At 45.2% G+C, this 17,241-nt stretch overlaps 1 protein-coding gene across 1 annotated transcript in view; it reads right to left on the minus strand.

Moving 5' to 3' along the window:
• Nucleotides 1-17,241, minus strand: part of ANKRD13A (ankyrin repeat domain 13A) — a 28,173-nt gene extending 10,932 nt beyond the window's left edge. Inside the window, exons 1-7 of the mRNA XM_024566936.3 lie at nt 16,867-17,241; nt 10,567-10,699; nt 9,160-9,284; nt 6,930-6,975; nt 5,713-5,856; nt 4,631-4,820; nt 39-105 (exon numbers count right to left, since the gene is read on the minus strand). Coding sequence (XP_024422704.2) covers nt 39-105; nt 4,631-4,820; nt 5,713-5,856; nt 6,930-6,975; nt 9,160-9,284; nt 10,567-10,699; nt 16,867-16,962 — 801 coding nt within the window. The 5' untranslated portion in view covers nt 16,963-17,241. The remainder of the gene's footprint in view (nt 1-38; nt 106-4,630; nt 4,821-5,712; nt 5,857-6,929; nt 6,976-9,159; nt 9,285-10,566; nt 10,700-16,866) is intronic.

Below are 17,241 nucleotides of genomic sequence, written 5' to 3' on the forward strand. Positions count from 1 at the left end.
TTGCTATATTAAATCTTATTTTAAGAGTTTCCTTTTACCTTTGCTTCGTAACCATTAACAACTTCTGCTTTATCTGTCCTCCAGCCCCAGAATCCGGATTTAGTTCTGATAAAAAGTGAACACCACAAATTTCTACATGTACAATATGCCATTCAGATTTATCCCTGCAGCCTTTACAGTTTTTTCCCCCAGCTTAAGTTACTGAAGGACACCTGGAAATCATGGTCCAATTGTCCACCAAAGGATGTTATCAATGACAGATGGCTTAAGCATCCCCCACACCCCCACCCAGCTATTAATCAATTTGCCTCACCCCAGCATAGAAAACCTCTGTTCTTGGCTTCTTTACAAAAACTGCCAGCACAGGTGACAAAGGTGGTGACATTTATCGGACAGCTGTCCTAAAGAAGTGAGTGAAGATGACCAGCGTCCCAGGGCTCGCCGCAAGGTGGTATCTGGGTCAGAGCATTTATCTGGGTCATCTTAACTATGGGCACAGATGTCAGTGGCTGTCCCCATAAGCAGCCACATCTCAGTCGAGGAATTCTTAGAACAAGGAGGCACAGACCATCTTGCTCCTCGGGAGAGAATGAGTGGGGCAAGAATTCGTCACTGTGGCAAGCTGCTTGGAGAAACCATGGATACCTGCAAAACGGCCCGGGAGTCAGTCACGCATTTTATCAGGCTTGGTGCAGCAGGGGGAAAGGATGTTAAAAGCAGTTTTTCAGCCCGGCCGTTGATCCCAGCTCTGTGGAACTGCTTTTAAAGTAGCCCAGCATCCCAGCAGCCACTGCAGCACTGATAAAGTGCCCCAAAACCCAGTTATTCCACTCAACACACTCCTGGAAAAAATGCACTAGGAACCAAGAGTAGCCAAGAAGCTCTGATTCTTTTTCAAAGCAGTACACCCTGGGAAATGCCACCACTCACTGGGGAGGCCAGCCAGACTGCCTCTTTGTCTAGGACATCACGTCCTAGCTCCTCTGACTGCTGCACTTGGCCCCGTGCAGGGCAACTGCCTGCCTTTTGCTCTGACCACAGAGTGGAGCAGGACACCACACAGGAAGCTCCAGGAATGGTAGCATGTCAGCCAACGCACAAAGAAGGCAGGCAATTATTTGCATATTGTGTTCCCAAAGAGTTTGCTTTTCTATTAATGGGATTCGGTAGATGAAATTAGGCCAGACAGAGTGTAAGGAGTTTTATGTTTGCATTACAGCCACTCAGAGAAAGGGACCAAAGCTGTAATTTTCCCATTAGATGTTCACAATTAGTACAACATGACCCTTGGAGGGAAAGAGAGAAATCCTAAAGGGATTACACAAAGTTCTAGCTACGGCCAAGTGACATTTCAGAAACAAAATAATCCTGGGGTCGCACCTAACTGATTAATAAACCAGAGTCCCCTCTTAGTTACTGATAATTGAAAACCTAGATATTCTTTTTGGTTAACAAATTCAATCCTCATTCCTTGTCTGTCGCTAAGTCACTCGATATTGCAGTGGGAAGTAATCCTTTTCTGGCACACAGTCGTCCGAAGTACCAAAGGATGCCTAGGTCTGCTCCACTTCATCCTTCACATGTGCTGAGAAAACAGGGCTGCGCGTTTCTCCCTGGGAACCACCACGCTCCTCACTTGCCTCCATCTGCTCTGTCCATGATGCTGACTATTCCACTTCCTTTTCCATTCCCACTCTCTGACAGGTTAGTTTTGTTTGTTTTTTAAAAGATAAAGAACTGCCCTGGCTGGTGTGACTCAGTGGATTGGGCTCTGGTCTGTGAACTGGAAGGTTCAATTCCCAGTCAGGGCACACGCCTAGGTTGAAGGTCAGGTCCCAAGCTTCAGGCGTGTGAGATGCAACCAATAAATGTACAATATCTCCTGCACATCGATGTTTCTCTCCCTCTCTTTTTCCCTACCTCCTCCTCTCTTTAAAAATAAATAAAATAAAGAACTTATTTTGGTAGTTCTTCAAGAATGATGCAAGACACTGAATTCCATCCAGTACAGGCATCTCCTTTTGGGTAATCTGAACAAGTACCAACCCAGATGGCAACACCCACTGATCGGGCACCAATTCCTTCACAAAGTCCGTCCACTACTCCGCCATCTTGACCAGAAGTCCTTGGATAGTTTAGTTTTTAAACTCAGTGTCTACAACCTAGTTTGTAACCATAATTGCAGTTGATTAACTCTACGTGCGGAGGCATCTGAAAATGGTAAGAGAACATCCAGCTTCCCTCTTTTGCCATTTCCACCTCTGCCTGTCCCCACTGAGACCACCCCACCAAAGGCCACATAGCAACAAGCACTGTGGCTTGGAGGCTGCTACACAATTTGGGGAAAAGCTATTGTGGTGGAAAGGAATGTTTTGTTTAAGGCGAGCAGAGTATAATCTTTCAGAGAAGAGAAAAACCCAAACTGCAACCACAGGGTATATATTAGGCCAAAAATTTATGCGGGAGGGATATTAATTCACAAGCGTCAGCCCCCAAGTAACAGATCAGAAGAAAGAAATGGATGAAAATGAAAACGACTACCATATCTTCCAAATTCAATCAAATGAACGCTCATACCTCCAGTAAGAAATAGGTATGCAGCCCTGGCTGGTGTGGCTCAGTGGACTGAGTGCCAGCCTGTGAACCAAAGGGTTGCTCATGATTTGATTCTCAGTGTAGAGCACATGCCTGGGTTCTCGGGCCAGGTCCCCAGTAGGGGGCGCTCGAGAGGCAACCACACATTGATGTTTGTCTCCCTCTCTTTCTCCCTCCCTTCTCCTCTCTAAAAATAAATAAAATCTTTAAAAAAAATTGTTTAAATAAAAAATAAATTAAAAAAAGAGAAGTAGGTATGCACAGTTTTTCTATGTAGAAAACCTCACACTCAAGAGAGCCTGAAATCATTACCCAATGCCTGAGAAGCTCAATAATCACGTAATTTAATTCTGAGTACCACAAAGAATAGCAGCTGTCTTCTAGAAATTCTCTCTCAGCAACCCAACGTCAGTAGCAAAAGGAGGATTAGCTTGAAACATTTGAGAAACCTGCAACCACACAAATACTAAATGCGACTTAGTCCTCAGGACAAATGTAACGTGCTGTCATTTCCCATCTACCTCCTGTGGGTAACAGCCAATAGCCCCCACACTCTCTTCAGAAACTGCATTTAGGAAAAACAACTAGCACCTCTGCTGAGGAACTAGAGGGAACAGTGGCTCTTCTTGTGATCTCTTAGGGTCATGGACTTCAGAGACGTCAGCTCTCGGTCCACTACTCTTTTTTTTCCCAGTGGAGGAAACAGAAACCTGGAGGGACTAGGCCATGCCCAAAGCTGCTCAGGTGGTTAGTAGCCCTGCTGCTGACACTCAGTTCTTCCAGCTCTTGTCACTACTGCTGGGATGTGGCAGTGAAGGCAGGCTCCTCCGTCTCCAGCTTTGCGAACAGAGCCCTAAGCTCAAGGGCCCTCCCTGTCTGCAGAGGCACATGCCAAAGACTGGAGATGTCTTCCCAAGACCTTTACTGGTGAGGCCTCGGTCAGTCCCTAAACCCTGCTGTCCCTGGAAGACATGGCTGTCAGCGGGGGAGGCCGGTGAGAGAAGGCTGGTGATGGGACACTGACCCTGCCTCAGGGGGTGTCCCTGCCAAAGCAGCAGCGCACCTGGTGTTTTGGTTTTCTCTTCGGCTACAATAAATACCCTCACTCCACAGCCGATCTAAACTAAAGGCAAAGGGCACGTAACCAGTCTTATATTTGACTAACCAGAAAGCTCACAGTTTTGTCAATACATTTTATACTGGAAATGAAGAAGAGAAGAAAAAGGAGGGCAGTTAGTATACTTATGAAGAGAAAAGGAAGCCTAAATCCGGGAAAACTCTGCCTGCAGTAGCTCACGTTACGCTGCTTTGGTTTCCAGAGATCTGGATGTGACATCCCAGGCAAACACTCAGGGCTCCGGCAGACCCCCCTGGTTCAGTGTGTGCTGTGGTAGAAACACTTAGGATGACAGCCATGACAGGGTCTACTCCCCTTACGAAGGTCCTACACACCTCTGCACAGCCCAGAGGCAGGGGACCGGACACAGAGTTCTCACTTGGGCTGACCGAGACACGGGTCTCTCTGAGGTTTCTTCGGGTAGAATCTGGAATAGAATCGAAACCCCTCCAGGCTCTTGCTCTAAACTATTAGGCCTCACAGTAGCAGAGCTGGGAAGTGAGAACTACATTGAACTATGTGAAATGTGTGAATTTGACTAATAATCAGTATTATCACATTCAAAAGCGGACCAATTCTAGCTTCTGGAAACTCAGAGTTCCATGGTTTAGGATTAGGGAGCCTTTTGGATCCCCAAACACCAAAACAAAAATAAAATTCAAGTAAAATTCATTAGAAAGGGCCCATTAAAAGAATATGAAGATATTTCTCCAAGACTCAACCAATGGGCTATAAAAATGCTACAGGATGACGGATGGTTTCCATTTGGTGACAGCAGAGATTCACTTTAAGATACTAGTGCTTAAACTGCCCTGTTAGAAAAACCCCAATCCACCCATAATTTCCAATCAATACATACATGCCACTAAAGATGGCAGTAAGGGATGAGATATTAAAATGCAGAAGCCAAATACGTACCTTTCAAAAGCAATATTTTTAGTATCGAGGCTGGTGTTAATGACTGGGCTTGTGAGCCGCCTCTCAACTTCCCTGCCTGTTGGCTTCATCAGGTCCAGAGTGAGGCGCTCCATTTCCTGGGAAAGGTCAAAGTGTTCTGTGGTGACCACTTTGTCATCATGGTTGACTTCCATCAACTCTGCCCAGTTGTCTGTTAATGGAAACAAGGGCACAACTAAGCAAAATGCAAGTGAGATGCAAAAACAAGAAAGCCTCATGTGTTAAAATGCATCCTCTTTCCAATTTCCCTCCCTGGTACCATCTGATAAAGACTATTGATTGTCAATTGCCTACTTGCACAGGAATTACCTGACTGACTTTCCACAACTCATAGTAGGCTCTGGGCTGTCTTCCCCAAAGATGCAGACTTTCAACATAATTGGCATTCTTTGTTAACAACACATTTATCTGTGTACTTTTTAAAATATATGATTCGCCCTGGCTGATGTTGCTCAGTGGATTGAGTGCCGACCTGCGAACCAGAAGGTCCGCTGGTTCAATACCTGGTCAGGGCACACGCCTGGGTTGCAGGCCAGGTCCCTGGTCAGGGGTGTGGCAAGAGGCAACCAAATGATGTATCTATCTCTCACGCATGGACGTTTCTCTCCCTCTCTTTCTTCCTCCCTTCCCCTCTCTCTCTGAAAATAAGTAGCTAAATCTTTAAAATATATGATTACAAAATATAAATTATTTATGCACGACATTGGGTGAGCCATGCCACTTCTCACCCTCCATGGGGTGGGGGGTCATGCCTGATTATGGAGGGAATATAAAGAGATACAAGACAGAGGCTTGTACCAAGAGGCTCAGAGACATGAGAAGATATATGTCAAGAGGTTATCAATGTTGGGTGGTGACTAATACACAGAGAAGAACTATATAATAAGAAATAACACAGGCATTGAGAGATGAGTAAATAAAAAGAATAACAAAAGGATGCCCAGAAAGGATCAGATAAGGCACACGAATGTGAACTTGATTTATGGTTAAGAATCACTCTGTAATTTAGAACGTGCAGTGGTTACTGCAACAGCCTCACTCACCTTCTCCCTTAAATATGAAGCTGCGCCTCCCTCTTATCCAGCTCATGTTCTCAAACCCCAGCAATGTGATATCGACACGCAGTTTGGCACCACTTTTCCAAATGCGGCAGACGTCGTTCGGGCATATTCTGGAAACCAAGGGCACTGAGGAAGAAATGCGCTACTGAGAAAGACCTGAGGGCCAAGCGGAACACGCTGGCCCAGGAAATCAGGATTCTGACTTGAATGAAAGAATGGGGGTAGCAAGATGGTGGCCATCACACAGAACTGGGCTTGGCCGCCACGCTCTGATATAGGAAGTCAGTGTATAGCTCTCTGGAAAAGCGAAGATCTATGTCTTGTCCAGAGAAAGCTCCACGCGAGTTCTCAGTCACCATGAGAGCCTTTCTTGTTGCCCGCCGTCAGAGCTAGAGTGTGTCCCTCTGGTCTTTCTGGTTACATGGGCTACTCTCGCCACATGGCCGTGACCTACCATATCGTCATATCCACCATTCAAAATACCAAATGTCTACAGTGTGCTGCTTTTTAACAAAACCTGAAATCAGAGTGCTTATTTGCAGTAGGAAAAAACGCATTCATTTCATAGAGGAATCTGAAGTTCTCTTGTCTCATATAGTTTTTACTTCATCTCAGTGTTTCATTACAAATCTGACTTCTTCCCTGAAAGGGAAGTCTGGAAGTGGAAACGGCTGAAAACTGGGAATTAGGAACTGTCGTTAACTGATCTACAAGAAATAAAAGCAGAACATCTATGACAATTACTGTCAGCCAATTTGCCTTACTCAGATTTTGGAGAAATACATCCATTTTGTAAAATAGCAAGCTATTCCAATATTCATCTCATCTTCTTCCTTAGAATAACAAGTTTAAAAGAATCAAGCTGAAACACATAATATTCCTAAAATATTAACCTTTTAAGAATAATATGGACAAATGCCAGCTTGCAATGACAAAAGAGACAAAGTTGTCTGTATGTTGTATTTACGGATACGTGGGAGAAAAAGTCCTGTGCAGGACAAAGACGAGAGGAAAGCACCCAAAGCATTAACTGTAGTTCTGCTTAAGTGGGGATATAGGTGACTATTTTTCCTTATTTTTATCTATGCATTTCTTAGATTAAAAAAAGCACATGCAACTTTTATAAAGGGAAAATAAACCTATATTCAGGCTAAGTAAATTTGAAAACAGAAATAAATTACAAGCCCACAGCCACTCACCCCAGCTGGTGAATTCCCATTTCATCTGCACATAAAAATCCGGAGTCTGAAGGATAAAGGGGTAAAAGAAATTACCCTTGGTACGATTAACTAAACATAAACCCAGTAAGGGGTAACAGGGTCTTTTGAGGGGGTGGGGGGCATGCGGCGAGAGAACAGAGAAAATAAGAAGAAACACAAATGGCAAACCCATCAAAGTAAATGCCTATTTTATACTCAGGCTGTGATTTATTCTTGATATAAAGTGTCTAGACAGTTAATAAAGTTAACTGAAAGCAATAAGGTTGGAGGGAGATAAAAGTCAAATCTGATTTAGGGGCTCAGTCAGGTTCGTAACAGTAACAGAAAGAGGAGCCTGGGAAGATGGACGAGCTTAAGTACTGCCAGCCAATATGCATAGCAGGCTGTTCGAAGCAACGAGAAAGGAACGTCTATTTACACCGGGAACTTGACTGTAAAAGGCTCTGTGTTCTGGAAAAGTGCTTCGCATTTATCGGACCACTCTGTGAAACCAGAAAGAGGCAGCTAGACATCACTTCCCCAGGAAGTTGATATTTTCCTCAGCTAACAAAAGACTTTTGCTTCCACTTTCCTCTTAAACTTTTAAAATTTAGCTTTTTGAAGTTTTGCACCACATCAACGCAGTTTTAAGACGATTTTCTGACCTGCCGTGAATTCTTAAAGAAGGTCCTTGAAGAGCTACTTAAAGTACCATCCGACTTAATATCAACAGTTACCATCCAAGAAGAGAAATGCTAGCTATTTCAGGTGTTTTTCTGTTCCCTCCCACCTCCAAGGTTTTGCCGTGGTATCTACAGAAGCACAAGGCAGGAAGACCAAGAATCTACCCTGGTTTGACATGATGGGCCCAATGATGGGGTGATGACATTCTCCTAGGGCAGCAGATAAGAAAGAGGAGCATGTTATGGGACGTCAACAACAGCCTTTGGTGCCACTAAGCACGCAGGTCATTTACGGGCGGTCTTTAACTTCAAACAGAGAACATAGTTCCATGCAGGGCACTGTTACAGAGCAATACAAGGAGAGAGAGAGAGAGAGAGAGAGAGAGAGAGAGAGAGAGAGAGAGAGGGAATGCTTTACTTTGAATTTTTAAAATGAGGCATGACGCCATGTTAAAGAAGTCATTTTCTGTTTCGTCATACGGACAAATGATGTTTTTAGTTCCTCCTGCAGTGAGTTAGGTAAGAGAACAATGAGTCCGCGTGAGCGTTGTAAACTCAAACCCACACCTATTTTTAAAATACTGCAGTAAGTACTTCATCTGTCAGGGAAGGTTTCTCTGCAGTACGTGGAAAATTAGTATGTTTGGCAGAATGTAGTTTGCATGTCATAGAAATATTTTTTGAAAGAGTACTCAGATAATGAGCAGTAACTCATCTCATTTCTAGCAAAATTGTTCCTTTGCTCAACAGGACTGTTCATTTTCCTCAAGAAATTTGTTCTGACTAATGTGGTAAAGCCGATTAATGGACAAATATCTTTGGAGGTATTTTGGGAAGCTCACTTCTGCTTAAATTGAGAATAAATGAGGTGAAAATTGAACCACTAAAACGTTCTCGTCTCCTGCTGCCCTGGGAATGGTACACAAGGCTGACTGGTAAGATGGTTTTTGTAGGTAACGAAAATTATCTGAAGGATGGCAACCATTGTCCAAAACAACCCAGGAGCCTACTGTAACCGAGCCTATATACTTTAATAATTCACAAGACAGGTAAACCTCCCAAAAGCCAAAATGTGTACATAAAATAAGGCAATGGACTAGAAATCACAAAATACTGATGGCCAGAAGTGACAGGAGTGACAAGCAGAAGGTGCACACCGACCTCTGAACCTCAGCAGACCCTGAAAACCCCTGCCCATTCACTGACGCCCAACACAACCGCACCGAGATGACCTCTGCTCAGGATGCTACTTTTAAGAAATCAGGCACCTCGACAAATTAGTTATTTGACGTCCATTCGTCTTAGTCTTAACTTTTAAGTAGCGTTTCAAAGGGTAAGGCTAGTGACCTAGAAACATAACTTATGGAGGACCTCCCACATTCAACAAGCTGGAAAGCAAGAAATAATGCTACTTAGTATTCCATACATCTTATGCATGATTCATAAAACCCTTCCGGAAAGCATACAAGAATGTCACAAACTGTGTCTCCAGCTGTCGTATCAGCGTGTAACTCAAAGGAGGGCAATGCTGTACTGTGACGGACTACCTCCAGAATCTTCTGGAGCAGCTCGGGCACCGCCTCGAGGGCCGTGGATGTGTGGTGGTAATCTCGGTGCTGAAGGACCGTGTGCACCATCTCGGGGTCCCCGGTGCTCACAGCCTCGTGCAAAACTGGAAAACGAAAAAGTGGAATGTAATCACCCAGTATTCTGACACTTGCTGACAAATGTCAAAACCAGCCTGAAAAATATCTCTAGAGGTCAAAGGCCAACATTTTCTTCCTGGAGGAGAGAGCGGCTGCTGTACCACATTATCATGTATGACTGTGACTTCTTATTGCTAGCTCCTTTTTAAAAAAAAAACTTATTTGTTTATTTCTAGAGAGAGAGGAAGAGGAAGAGAGGGAGAAAAACCAACATCGATCAGTTGCCTCTCCTATGTCCCCAGCCAGGGACCTGGCCCACAACCCAGGCACAGGCCCTGACTGGGCGTCTAATGGGTGACCTTTTGGTCCATAGGTCGGTGCTCGATCCACTGAGCCACACCAGCCAGGGCTCACTGCTAGCTCTTAAGTAGGTAAAAAGAGAAGAAAAGAGTACTCTTAGCCTCTCAATCAAACCCCTTTCACCCTCCCCTTATCCCCCTTTCTTACCGCTGGTCATGAAGCCCTGACCGTATCTTCAGAGAGCTGGCTTTCACTATGTGATCACACAAGCGTGGTTATATGGGGATCTGGCAGGCAGGGCCTGTGCTGGGACACATCCTGGCTCAGTCAACACAGAACTACCCTGACCAAGAGCAAGAGAACTTGCACAAAAGGAGAAATGCCAGGATTTCACTGTAAGGGGCCACTTCTAGCCATAATTTCCTTTTGATTTTGCCTATTCCAGTGGACTCACTGGAGTTACCATCACATGGCTCGGAGAATTCTGGCCTCCCAGCTGCATATGGTGGAAAGGGTCTGCACTGAGAGCCGCTTTCTAGATGAGGAGTCGTCACTCTCCACCAGGGCTCCTGGCCCAGGACACAATCCAGGCCATTGTGCGGCTGCAGATCAGCCAGCAGCATCCGAGGCTCTCATCTCCTCGCCTGGCCCCGAGTCCCAAGAGAGAAAGAGTCTTAAGATAAAGATGACTCTGAGGACAATGGTGATTGAGACTGGCCTTTATTTGGGGGGAAAAAAACCCCTAAAATGAAAGGCTTTAAAAGATTTTTAAGCCCTGGCCAGGTAGCTCAGTCAATTAGAGCATCAGTCCAGTATACCAGCGTTGCAGGTTCGATCCCCGATCGTGGACAAACAATAATCAACCAATGAATGCATAAATAAGTGGAACAACAAAGTGGTGCTCTCTCTCCTCCCTCTACCTCTGTCTGTCTGTCTGTCTCCTTCCCTCCCTCTCTCTCTAAATAAATACATTTTTAAATAAATAAATAATTTTAAAAGCATACTTGCCTGTCCACCCCTCACGATTTTCTTTGGTAACATCTGCTTTATGTCGGAGCAAGACTCTAGCTGATTCCAAATGTCCCAAAGACACAGCAAGATGCAATAAGGTCCGTCCCCGTGGATCCACAGCCTCCACATTCTGTAAAGTAAACACTGGCATTCATATAATCGGACATATTATATAAAAATGTGCTAATGTGTTTGAGAGATCATGTAAGTATAAAAACAGAAAACAGTATTTACATATTAATTACAGCAACATATGGAAAAATGAACGCTTGCATGTGGGCACGGCTGAAATATGAGTTTGGGGCTATAAGTAAAGATGATAGTTACTGAGTTCTTCTTTCTATAGAGTTAAATGCCTAATAAATAAATACTGGCTATAGGCCTCAGATCACTGACAACCACACTCAGATTAAGTCTAAATAAGGCTTTTGTGAAGTACACCCATCCTATGAAATGAAACAGGGGATTTCTTAAGCACATATTAGCATTCAAGTGTAGAACAGGAAGTGCAGGCCTTTAATCAAAACTGAAAGTACAGAAGATAATCTGGGTCAGAATAAAACACCACTCTCATTACTGTGTACTGAGCTCCAAGTGGCCTGATGTAGCTACATCCATGGGTCCTATGGACAAGGAACATGATCTACTAGGTGTGTATGTGGACATATTTATAGCTAAATGCAAGAAAACACACACACACACACACACACAATCAGTCCATTTCCCCTCAAGGGTTTCCTTCCAGGTGCTAGACATACCCATTTAGCTTTTCCTCCTCCTTCCTGTCCCGGCCCTCCTTCCAGCACCTGCATGGGGTCTCCAGAGCCAAGAACCTACTGCTCTGGTGCGAGCTCAGTGTGATGGCTGGGCCCTGTCTCTCCCCAGAGCAGCTCTGAACTTTCTTCCAAGGACATAGTAAACTGCCGTGGGACTTTGGGAATATAAAAACTTTAAGTGCCATAATACTTCTTAGACATGTGCTTTGTCTTGATTTGAGATGCTAGCTAGTTTTTGGACATGCATTAACTGCAGCCTCCAAAGATATCCAGAACATTCCACTTATTGGCTGCAGGGAAGGAAGGTAAGCAGCACCAAGGGTAAAAATAAACTGCTCTGCCCTGACCAGTGTGGCTCAGTTGGTTGGGCGTAGTCCTGCAAGACGAAAGGTTGCCGGCTTGATTCCCAGTCAGGGCACATGCCTGGGTTGCCAGCCAGGTCCCCAGTAGGGGGCGTGCGAAAGGCAACCACACATTGATTTTCTCTCCTTCTTTCTCCCTCCTTTCCCCTCGCTCTAAAAATAAATAAATAAAATCTTTATTTAAAAACATCATGTTAACTTAAAGAACCCAGACATAAAAGGCCACATGATGTACAATTCGATTTATATGTAATGTCCAGAATAGGCAAATCTATAGAGATAGCAAGTAGCTCAGTGGTTGTGTAGGGCTGAAGGGGTTGAGGGAAATGGGGAGTGATTACGGGGTATGGGGTTTCTTTTGGGGGTGATGAAAATGTTCCGGAATTTGACAGTGATGATGGTTGTACATTTCAATGAATATACTAAAACCCCCTGAATGATACATTTTGGTGGGTGAATTGCATGACAGGTGAATTATATCTCAATAAATATACTTAAAAATCAACATATATATGTTTTCTGTAGTATATAAAACTGTGCCATCGATATATTGTATGATGACTTGCTTGATTCCTCTCGAATTTCAGTTTGCTCTCTTATAAAATGGCAGCAGTAAAGAATAAGTTCTTACGAGGGTCAAGACACAATGCCTAACTGCACTAATAAGAAGAATAAACTCTTATCATATGCCCACACTACGCAGTTTCATATAAGCTGTCACTTTCTTCCTAAAAAGGACTTGTTATCAACTGAAACTTCATTACAGTTGATAGCAAGGCTTAGGGTCTTCCAATCATTAAGCGAGTTCAGTGAGCAAGAGCTTTCAGAATTTCACTGGAATTCACTTTCGAAGCCGATCATTTTTTCAGGTTTCTTCAGTCCTCGGTTGTATCAAATTTAAAATTCCCACCCCTTTTAACTATAATAGTGCCCCCTGAAGAGGAAAGGAATGAGATTTCTGCACGTCTCCTTCCCACTTGTTAATTTAAGCCCATCATTAAATTAAGCCATTTGTTAATTTCTTGCTTGAAGACCTCTTTACCACCCTGCTGTCTTCGAAGAAGGTAAAAGGCCAAGTGTTGAGTGCAGGCTGAAGAACTAGGCACCTCTGGGTCCCCGCCCCCCGCCCCCCCAGCCTCTGTGAATTACTCGACCCCCTGTGCCCTGGTCCCAGCATGAAGTAAGTACTTTATAAACTATCACTGTCACCTCTCCTGGGGCAGCACAGGCAACCACCCTCATTCCTGGGCGGTCTCAGCCTGTTCTGGTCCTCTGTAGCTGTGGCCTGAACTAGTTCCCCGACTCCAAGTCAGGGAGGGAAGGTATCCACAGGCCTGGTGCCCTAAGGTGAGCCTGAGCTCCTGGTGGCCAAGGGGGAGCACCTGAGAGTAGCCTCTAGACTCTTTATCTTGGATGCCCAGCCCCTGGCTCACAGAAGGCCTCCAGCCAACAGGCACTGACCTGAATGTGTGCTCAGTGGCCTCACCCATCCTTGCCACAGGCCAGGGTGAGCACCCCAGGGTGGTTCCCTGTCGGACTCCTAGTACTGCTGCTGCCCGGGCCGCTCCCTTCCTCTTGCCTGAATTTCGTGCTTTCACCCGCTAACTGGGGGCTGTCCTGACAGCCAGGCCTCATCTGCCACCCTCTACCCAACCCGGTCCCAGGGTTTTCCCTCCCCTGTCCAAGGTGCACTGGCTGACCTTTGTATCTGTCCCCTTTCTTTCGTTCATTCTCCCAGCACCGGAGAGAAGGCCAAAGATGTTTAACAGACCTCTCTCGCTAAATGACAAATGACATAACCATAACACAAATCATTTCAACTGCACCAACCAACTTCAAGGCCCCAATGAATATTAAAGACAGTAAAGCTGACAGGTTAAGAAGCACTTAATAAAGTGCCCCTGCTGAGCAAATGGTGAAAGCTTGGCACAATCTCATAGTCGACAAAGTGAGTTACTACACAGCCAGCTCCAGCTGTTAGCAAGACGGTGGGTTGGGAACTGATCCACACACGCTCAGAAGCACGTCCTGGATCAGCTTCATCTGAATAAACTCGATTCTTTCTGTGCTGCTGTTGCTAGAACAAAATAAAATTCTTACAGCTACCAGTGTGCCTGCTTCAAGTCTCACTCGTGGAATGGAAGGAATGAAGGACTGGAGAGCAGAAACTTACTGGCAAATGAAACATTAAGTGAAATAGCTGGTTTTATGGCTGGGGTAGGAGGAATTTTTTTGGTTTTAATCATGCACTCAATATGTGTTCCTTGGAGAAGAACTAGGAGATACATAAAAAAAGCTAAATATGGAGGGTGACCATCATAACAGCAGCAACTACGGCAAACGGTTCTGTGCCCATTTACTCGGTGCCTGCGTGTTCAGATGTGCTCTCTGCCTTATTTTTCCACAATCCTGTAGGAAAGGAAGTAGGAAATGAAGGTCCTTTTAGTCAAAGTAGTTTAGTGGGAGGGTTAAGAATACAGGATTAGGGCAGAGTCCAACCTTCTGGGTTCACACCCTGGTTTGGCCACTGGCGAAGTATACAAAGGAGCCAGAGCCGCTCCACCTCAGTTTCCTAATCTGTAAACTGGGAATCATAGCATCACCCACCCCAGGGGACTGGAGTGAGAGTTAAATCTACAACTGCACATAAACCATGCAGTACAGCACCTGGCAAAGCAGTCCGCTTTCAGTGTTACTAGACCCATTTTTATAGGTGAGGAAGCAATTCAGCAAGGGTAACATCCCCATTCTCACAACTTAATCAGCGTTGGTATTGGCCATTAACTCAACTGCCTCCAAGTCACAGAAGTAGGAAAAGTAGGCAACTGTTTCATAATCAACAGAGGATCTCAATAAATATGAAAGCAGCAAAATACTTCCCGCCTCGTATTTTAATGAGATCAATGATCAACTTCTTGACCCTGACCCAGTCACGTAATTTGCAGGGTCCAGTGACAAATAAAAATGCAAGGCCCCCTATTCAAAAGTAATTACAAATTTCAGAACAGTAACAGCAGAGCATGAAATCAATCACAAGCCCCTTCTGAGCACAAAGTAGCACAGCATTAAAGCCAGCCCGCCTCCATCCTTTCAAACAGCCAACTTTCAGGATTGAAACTGGATTGTGTGGTCATGAGTCAAGTTTCCACCGTCAAGATTTTCTTCATGAATACATTTTAACTACCTCTTCCCCAAAGGGAACAGGTATACTGTGAAATGATCTACAGTGATAAGCAATAACAAAGTCAAAACCAAATAACTAGCAAGTATGAATACTCTTTCTTGACCTCCTTGACAGTGGAAGGCGTTAAGGACCAACCTACTCCAGGAAAATCTGCCACAAAATTAGAAATCTTCTCATCACAAAAGCCCTTAACGTTTTTCAAGTTAAGAGTCCTAGAGAGCTTTCAATGAAGATTTTTTTCACAGCTTGCAAGAAAAAGACATAATTCAACTGTGTCACATTTTTAGATTACAGACCAAGAATTTGTTCTTATCCAACAAGTTTTCATATCAATACAAACTGCAGTTTATTTAAACTCTTTTCCTCACCTCCAATGGCTAGAAAGTAGGCTCTTTTCAAAAATCAGTATGGAAAGAGTGTGGTTTAATGATGACAATGAAATGCTCTATCAAATCAGATGGAGTTCTGAGACTTTGTAGTTTATCTCGCTATTTCACAAGAGGCTCGACAGCCCCAATACTAAGGAAGTGCAGATGTACAGTGCAGCTGACCTAAAAACCAGAACTGTCCAGTCACGTTTAAAGTGTCCACGGTGAGACTCAGAGTTAAGAGCAAAACAACGGAGGACTCCCTTGGTAACAGAAATAGAATGAAACCATCAGGTATACCCAGGATGCCTAATGGTGAATCATTCAGTTCTGGGTGCATGATGTCATTAAGACCTAGGACCTACAATAAAACTTTATTCTCCTTGGATGGAGAATTTAAATGAAAAAAAAAAGTGACTTTTGACTTCCAGTGGGTGTTCAACAGATTTAAAAGAAATATGGCAGGGCGCAAGAACAGGCTTAGCAGTAACTGTTCATCAAATGAGGTGATGCTGACTTTGTTCGATTTTCACCAACCAAACAACAACCAAAGGTCCTTTCGTCTAAATTTCCTTGACAACTGCAGTGTCAATTTTGATCTCTTAAAAAACCAGGACATGAAGTCAACGTGAACAATTATACCAAATAACTATAAACCCTTATTCTAACTGCAAAGCTCATTAGTTTGTAATCTGAAGGCACCAATAACTCTCAGAATTGTTGAGGTGTCTTTAAAGCAGGGCTTCTCGCGCAAAACACTACTGACATTTTGGGCCACATAATTCTTGGTTGTGGAGAGGTATCTTATGCACTTGTGTAGGATGCTGAACTACAGCCCTGGCCTCTACCACTAGATCCCAGTAAGCACCCACTTCCCTCTTGTAACAACCAAAAATGTCTACATTCCGGGGGGGGGGTGTGTGAAAATCACCTCCAACTGAGAACCACTGCTTTAAAAAGATGGCAATAAATAAAAGACAAGGAAACAATGCACCTTAGAACAAGAAGGGCTTTTAAGGATCCTGGGCACCAGTGATTCTCAAACTTTGGGATGCATCAGTCTCCGTGGGCAGGAGAGGAGAAATGCCTCGCCAAAGTTCACAGAGTTCGCAGGGCGAGTTACAACCTGGGCTGCAAACCCAACCAAGCCCTTCCTTACAAAAAGGGTGGGTGGGGTGAGGGGTGTGTATTGTTCTTCCGTCTTTGGGATAGGCAGTAGAGCCTAACTGGTTAAAACCGTGCGCCGGGGAACAAGCCGGCCACAGTTAAAATCTCGACTTGGTATTTAATAGGTGGGCGACCATGCGCAGGCACATACTCTCTGGGCGTCTGTTTCCCTTTCCGTCGAACGTTATCATAATAGTACCTACCTCCTAGGACTGTTGTAAAGTCAAAGAGTTAATGTAATAAAGCCCTCGGCACAGGGCCTGGCATACAGCAAAAGCTCAGTCCATGTCCTGTTATTATTACTGCCCCACGACTGAAGAATTGTAGGGGTCTGCGTAGCTCCGACCGTAGAGGGCTGGAGAGGCACTCCGGGGGGCTCAAGAACCTCGGATTTCCCCCTCCTTCCCTCACTGGGGGCGGACCCACGCCCCGCCCCTCACCTGGCCCCGCAGCTCCTTCTCCAGCTGCCGATAATCGTTGTTCCAGACTAGGAGGTGCAAAGGGAAGTGGGCGCTGATGTCGCGGGCCGAGGACATGGCGAGGAGGCCGCAGCGGGGCCCTCACCGCCCGATTGCCAAGCCTCAGCCCCCGCGGGGTCTCCGGCGCCCGCCCGGCGGCGGGAGAGCGAGCGAGCGAGCGAGAAAGAGGCGAGCGAGTGAGGGGCGCTGTACGCAGCCCAGCGGCCTAGTGGGCCGGGTGTGGGGAGCGCGGGAGGTCGGGGGGTCGGGTGGGGGACCCGATCGACCGCGCCCACCCCGCGCCCCGCTGCGTTGTCGCCCGCGCTGACAGCTCGCGAACCGACTTCTGGGGACCGA

This window comes from Desmodus rotundus, chromosome 7 (assembly GCF_022682495.2).
Source record: "Desmodus rotundus isolate HL8 chromosome 7, HLdesRot8A.1, whole genome shotgun sequence".
NCBI classification, from domain to species: domain Eukaryota; kingdom Metazoa; phylum Chordata; class Mammalia; order Chiroptera; family Phyllostomidae; genus Desmodus; species Desmodus rotundus.